Source organism: Cyprinodon variegatus, unplaced genomic scaffold (assembly GCF_000732505.1).
Source record: "Cyprinodon variegatus isolate N-32 unplaced genomic scaffold, C_variegatus-1.0 Scaffold540, whole genome shotgun sequence".
In the NCBI taxonomy this organism is placed as follows: domain Eukaryota; kingdom Metazoa; phylum Chordata; class Actinopteri; order Cyprinodontiformes; family Cyprinodontidae; genus Cyprinodon; species Cyprinodon variegatus.
In genome coordinates, this window is record NW_015150993.1 from 387,574 (window position 1) to 394,998 (window position 7,425).

Genomic DNA, 7,425 nt, shown 5'->3' on the forward strand with positions numbered 1-7,425 from the left:
GCTCTCTTGATAAACGACCAATCACATTTACTTTATTTGCTTATTAAAAGTTGTGCACCACTCGGGAGAATTTGGAAATGCAACGGTTGGAACGGCCGTTTCCCTACGACACTAAGTAGGTGTTTTGAGAGAAAAATGAAGCAGGAAGACCCTTCTCATGTACAACTGTTCATTGTAATGGAAAAAAATCCTTGAGCCATGGTTTTTGTGCTACAGTGCTTTCTGCAACACTGCTTTAGGGTAAACTTTCTTCAAACTGATTTACGAGACCCACAACTGATCTTCTTCCTATCCCTCCCCTGGTCACCTCTGCTACTTGGCCTATTTGCTGGACATGCTGACTGATGATGCCCTCAGGTTCTACAAGAGAAACACACATCACCCTCTCCAGCTGTTGTCAGCAGCTCCTAGCTTTGAGCTTGATGGCCTCTCTAACTGCATTCCTGCCCCTCTCCTGTCACCTGGGCCCTGAAAGGCAACAAATCAAGCAGCTAATGTTGTAGCAACCAAAGGCCGTTGTGAATGACAAACGCTGCTCCTCAGAGATTAAAGATTTCTTATCTGTTAAACAATCAAACTATTTTGAAGAGAAGTCAGGGTGGGATGAGGCCAAGCTGTGAGGCAACATTATTCTTTACTACATTTTTAAAAACGTATCACCCAGACGTTTTATTATCTACTCAGAACATTCCAGGAACACCAGTTTCCTAACTCAAATATTTTGCAACAGCAGACATGTAGCTTTGACTTACTTTCATTAAAAAAATTGAAGAAAGGAACAAATTAATTAATACAAAAAAAACACAAAACAATCCAATGTTCATTCGTGTATAAGCCTCTCTGACCTTTGACCTCAATCCCATCCATTGGAGGATGTCCAGCAATTTTTTATTTTTTTTAAACACAGAGCCAGGAGCCTTTTCAAACTGAGGCTAGTTTTTCTGGAGGTTCCTTCCTGTTAAAGGGGCGTTTTTTTCCTCCCACCCTCACCTCGTGCATGCTGGATATGAGGGATATAACACAAAGCAATCACCTGTAAACTGTTGCTAACTTTTAACCAAGAATAAACTGAACCTGAATGCTATGGTTGCTAATAATTTAGAAGGCATTTAGTTGACGTGAATTTAAATTTAATTTTATTCAAAACAGCCTAATGATTTTAAAACACATTTTTTAATATGTAATACATCTTATGGTCTATTATTACAGTATTCATCAGTAGATAATGTTCCAGGTTTTATGCAGTTTTATGTGTCTTGTTACTTTCTGGTAGAAAATAAAGTATATTTACTTGATTACTGTACTTAAGTACTGGTTTTGAGTATCTTTACTTAAGTGTCATTTTTTGGGGGCTTACTTTCTACTCCACTACATTTCTAGGAAGCCAAAAGTTACTTGTTTCTTTTAGCTCAGCTTAGCTTTGTGATCTACTGTTGCTTTTGCTGTGTTGAAATGCAATTTAAACATGCAAGATAGCAGCTATTAAGACTGAATAAGGACACCATTTTTTTGAGCTTTGCATGAAATTCCACTAATATGAGAACTCAGGGAAAATATTATTTGTAGTTTATAAATTTTATCAAGCTGTGAGTTGTTGCCTTGTGGTAATAGATTCAACCATAACCTTCTATTCCATATTGAAAGTGTGAAGAGAATAAAGACTTTCCTGGTTTCTTTTGAAATAAGAATTAATAATAAAAATAGCTGTTATTATTTTGTGGCATTTTTATATGGAAGTTCTTTACAGATAGTGTAGAATTTGTGGTGTGGAATTTGTAGCAGGTGGTTCTACGGATCAATAAAATCAAAATTACTATGAAAATTATACAGCAAAGTTCTGATGTTAAAAATTTACATATATTTTTTTAAATTAAATATTTTTGAATACCTAAGTATTCTCAAGACTGAGTACTTCAATACTTTAACTTGAGTAGATGTTTGACTGAGTAACTTTTACTTGTAATCGAGTAAGATTTGACTATCAGTAGTTTTATTCAAGTACTACAGTCAAGTACTTCATCCCCCACTAAATATAGCAATATTGAAATGATATCGTATCGACCAAAATTAAGAAACATGATAGAAGTTTTGACTATACTTCTTCGCCCATGTCGGATTTTAAATTTACTCGTTACATCAGCTCAACTAATTTAAAGGAGAAGAACAAGGTGCATGGGATATATATTTTTTGTAGTATTTAAAAATAATTACTCCAGTAAAGCATAGATAGGCAACATTTCTACTTAAGTAAGGTAACAAAGTTTTTGTACTTTTTTACTTGACATCTCTGGAAATAACGGAGAAAAAGTAAAAAGTCATCAGAAAAATAAATCCACGAGTAAAGTACAGATACCAAAAAAATCTACTTAAGCAGCATAATGAAGTAGTTAAACTTAGTTATTTGACACCTCTGCTCTGAAGGCTCGTCCACATTAGGACTGACCGACCACAGGCACATCCTCACCCAGGTTTGAGCGATGGTGCTGTCAATATCAGCCCTATAATGAGTGCAGCTCTTTCAGTTTTGCAGTTTCCCCAGTGGGACGAGATGAAACAAATCCTCACCACAGTGTTCGCCTGTGGCCGAGCAGAGTGCAGAGATTTACAGCATTTGGGCAGACATCCGTCTCCCCTGCAGTGGTCATTGGCCCATGACATCTACAGATTCCATCTAACTGAATTAACCGTTTCTCCCAACACGGGGATGTAATAATAGCCTCTTAAAATCAACTCCTGCCTCTGGATGAGCCGGTAAGGAAGCTCATAACGCAGCCATTTACATACCTTACAAGGAAAACAAGAAGTTTACAGTATTTATTAAAACAATGACAGGGGTTCTACTCTCCTAAATGAACTTTTCTTGTTCAGCACAGAGAAAAAAACATTCAATTGGCGTTTGCTTTCTTTCACCAAATATATCTTAATAAACTACAATTGAAGATTGTTTCAGGTTTTGTACTCAAAACCATAAAATCCGTGTTTGTGGAGAGAAAAAATATGTTTGAGCAACCGAACCCCCATCATGTTTCCTATAAACTTTGGCTGATGGTAATCCCACAGCTAGGCTGGTCCCAGAAGAACCCCCTGCAAGCCATTTTTGTGTCGTCAGACAAACACACAGAAAGAGAGAGAGACAAACACACAAACCTGAGGCTAACCTCTGAGCCTAAGTGCTTATTGTAATGTTAAAAATGTGTTTCAACAGAAAAATAAATAAATAAAAAAGTCCAGAACTGACAACAGCATGACAGACTGCAGTGTGGTGAGGACCCTGAGGAGATTCAGGGTCAGGTTTTTAACAGATTCACGTTGGCCAAAGCTGCAAATGAACAAACACCCTCTGGTTTTGTGATACGCAACTGTGGCGACCGCTCAACAATTTCTAACCGTGCAATTTTCAGCAACTTCAACACAAAAATGCAGACCCCTGGGGAGAGGATAAACTCCTGCAACTAATTGACTAAATCAGAGGGTTGTCTGACTTGGTGTACATTAGCAGAGAATGCGGCGTGGACCACCCTCTTAGAGCGTGTGTTCACACTGAAAGCTGGAGTCGTGACAGAGAGCTTTTTAAACCATAAAAAAAAAGGCTCCTAAGTTATTATCAGACGCATGTACAGTTTGTCCAGGAGCAGCAATAAATTCAATGTTTAACGGTCACACTAGTAAACATTTATATGTACATACAGACAAATAAAAGCTATACACACATACCCTCCTTGACTTCTTCTGCGGGGGGGTTTGAACGCTCCTCTCTCCTTTGCTTTATGGCCTGTAGCTCCTTCTTCAGCTGTCGGACCTCCTTTTTCAACTCATCACTGTAAGCAAAGAAATAAACTTTATGAAAACAAAGTAAACATACAGAATATTACCAAATCAACCAGTCCTAGACCATAGATAAACAGGTAGGGGGTAAAGGCCAATTTATGCTTCTGACGGCATAGCCTCTGCAACTGTCAAATCTGTCTCTGTGCGCGACCACGCCCCCCGCGCAGAGGTTCTGTAACTGTCGTTGCGCAGCTCAAAAAAATCCAGACTACGGTACGCGTCAGACGGTTGCAAACCTGCGCAGACCTCAAGCGGAAATGCGCAGACAAAAAGCAGCTGTGATTGGTCCTTGGGATGCCTTTCCGGCTGCCTCTGTGGTCGTCCTTCTTGATTCAGTGCCAGGGCACGCCATTTTTAAAAACCGAAGAACAACTACAATGGACAACTACGACGAAAGGTTAATCGAGGAGATTCGTAAGTACAACCACTTGTACGATGCCTCAGACGAATTATATAAAGATGCCAAGGTCTCTGCCAAAACGAAGTTCTTGTGACCATCCGCCTAAGTTCTTGCAAGTTCTTAAATAGGCTCCCCCTTGCTGTTTGGGGGGAAACTGCTGCACATCCCTAGAAATTCCAGACCGACGGTACAGAAGCATAGCAGCAAAACTGGTTCGCGATCAGATCCAAGCGACATTTGATGTGTCCGGTTGCAGAAATCTAATCTGCCCTTGAAAGTGCTGAAAATAGACGCCAAATGTAGCATTTTATTTCACCGGCTTCAATTGCAAATAAGAAAATATACTTTGATTAGAGTCGTCCCAAATATAATTAAGCATAAGACTGCCATGGAAAAGCATTGAGGAAGCATTTCCAAATTTCATTATCGGTCATCAGGTTTATATTTTTGAAAAATTCATTGATAACTAGCAAAGTTACATAAAGTCCAATGAGACCTAACTGCTACCCAGCATGCATTGCACAGGTGAAAAATATACCAAAGTATACATTATTTTAATTATGAGCATAACAGACTCCAATTTTGAAATTAATAGGAACATTACAATATATCTAGGCTAACGTGTTTAACTGAATCCCTTTAAAGTTAGGATAATAAAGTAGAATTAAAACACCTTATTTGGAAAATTTGGATGTTAGAGTTTAAAAATTCAGTTCAATTCCATTCAGTTTATTTCTATAGCACCAATTCACAACTCATGTCATCTCAAGGCACTTTACAGTTCAAAAGATCATCCAGTCAAATTGATTCAAAGTTTTCTATCTAAAGAAAACCAGTCGCTTGTAGCGACACTGGAGAGGAAAAACTCCCTTTTAACAGAAAGAACCAGGCTCAGTGTGAGCGGCCATCTGCGGAGGCCGACTGGGGTTCAAGGAGACAGAAGCAGTGACACAAAAAGCAGCTGTAAAAATGGCCCTGTCCAGAAAACACACAGCCAGGCAGACGAGCTCCGAACCAACTCCCATGTCAGAAGATGAAGAAAGCAACCCAGTCACAGTCAGAGAAACAGGACCACACTGAAAAACAGGCAGACCCCGAACATATACAACAAAGGTGTTGATGGCGGCAGCACAGTCACAGCCAAACAGGAACAGACGCACAGAGAATCTCAACAGTAACGTGACAAGTAGACGGAGGAAAACTGACTGGTATGCAAAAGTATAATATATATTTAAAAACAAATGTTAAAACTAAAACTGTATAGAAAATGAAAAAAACCCCCATCAAAATAAAAACAGTGTGTGGCTTTTATTAAATAGAATATTTAGGTAAAAATAAACATTTTTTTTTTTAAAGTTAGGACTAAAAAGGAAAATGGTTTACAGAAAGCAGGAAAAATTTCATAAAAACCATTGTGAAAAAAAATATTTGAAGAATAGGCAGAAAAAATAAATTGCAAATATTTCAAAACTATCAGCTTATAAAGATGGGATGTTGTGTCTGTAATCCGCAATAACCAAGCAAGTCAAGACCACCACTAAACGACAGAAAAAAAGCTATTATTGAAGTACTAGAAAGCTTGTTAACTGTATTTTAAAAGCTGATCATGAGAAAATAAACTCCAAGAAGTGGGTTTGTATCCCAGACTCGCTATTTCTCTATAAAGTTTGTTCTCAGGAAGGATGCAGGGTTCTCTCTGAGTACTTTATTCATTGTGGGTTGATTTGTCTCTAAAGTGTCCACGCTTGGTGATGGAATGACGACTACAAAAATGTTCTGCAGTAGAGAAGCTGAACAATGTTAGTGCCAGAGGTAATAAACAGACTTTATATTTCCTTTGCTCAAATTGGCACTACGTTAACATTTACAATTAACGCTCATTGCCTCCCTCTCCAATAAACATTAAACAGAACAGCAGATGCAGGCAGAGGCATTTATTTCACACAAGGTACTGTCCCTGTTGGGTGACGGCCCAAACCAAAGGAGGCCATCAATGCCAGATATTGTTCTCTGACATAAGATAAAAGAATAATAGTTGCATAGTAGAAATGTTATGTCAGGAAATAATAATATTGTTGTACTGCCTGACAACTCCGTTTTGGTCCCACTGACTTGCCCAAAAGCACAGGTAAGCTGCAGAGTCTGGGCTCTTGGCCCAGAAGCAATCTCCAGAGCAAACAATGGAAGCGTTTGTTTCTTACATCTGCGGCTCTGGACTCACATTCACTTCTTTTCCTTTCTGTACTTTTATCTAAAGATGTCGTTTACTCCTTTGTAGCTCACGTTACACTTTTTAAATTCAGACATTGTCGGGAGCAAAGCAGCAGGTTCTATATCATGCTTTTTAGGCCTTCCGAAGTCAACTGTAGGCATAGATGTCGAGAGGGGGCTTAAACTAGGCTTAAGCCTACCTTAAGCCTAGTTTTATGTAAAACTAATAAATCCTTATTAAGCTTATTGCTGGACTGACTTTTTCTATCATGTTACAACTGTTTTGCTCAGGGCCTCACATTTTTCTATCATAACATCCTCGCCTTCTAAGCACAGCTGAGAAGTCAACGCCGCTCCACCATGTTGCACGGCTAAACGGGCGCCATATAGGTGATAACTGCAGGAGTTCATCTAGTGTTTATATTAACAAATGGAACAAAATGAACTTCACTCTGCATAAATATCTGCCAAAAATTGTAGGTGACCGCAGACAGTGCCGCAGGGTAGAGAGAAAGGAGACCTCTGATTGGTCAATTCTACATCCGCTCTACACTATGCGTAATTTATGTTTGGGACCTAAAGGCAGAAACTCTAGCTGTAGTGTCGTTTACAACACCTGGCACACCTCGGACACTATCCCAGACACCGTGCAGGACGCTAGTTTGTAGCTCTGTGCGACGGTCTCTTGCGTTGTGGCATGGAATAACATAGCGACGACCACGCTTCAAAATAGGGCATAAATCAAAAATATCTGAGTCATACCTGCGACAAGCTCACTGCTACATATTGGGAGTATAACCAGCCATTTACTTCATGGAACTGCAGTATAGCTTCAATTCTAGTGATTTTGCTCTTCTTTGAGAAGAATACTTTTAATGCTTTAGACATTAGTTTAAAAAAACAATAGTATCTGTTACTGTTCAGATTAGCTACAAATTGAGCCTCTTGGTCTCAACTTTGAGCAGAAACGATCCTGCTCTGCCTCA

The 7,425-nt window shown here is 39.0% G+C and overlaps 1 protein-coding gene across 1 annotated transcript in view; it reads right to left on the reverse strand.

Annotated features, from left to right (window-relative positions):
- cwc27 (CWC27 spliceosome-associated protein homolog) overlaps positions 1 to 7,425 on the reverse strand; it is a 60,079-nt gene that overhangs the window by 26,047 nt on the left and 26,607 nt on the right. Inside the window, exon 11 of the mRNA XM_015391414.1 lies at positions 3,715 to 3,818. Coding sequence (XP_015246900.1) covers positions 3,715 to 3,818 — 104 coding nt within the window. The remainder of the gene's footprint in view (positions 1 to 3,714; positions 3,819 to 7,425) is intronic.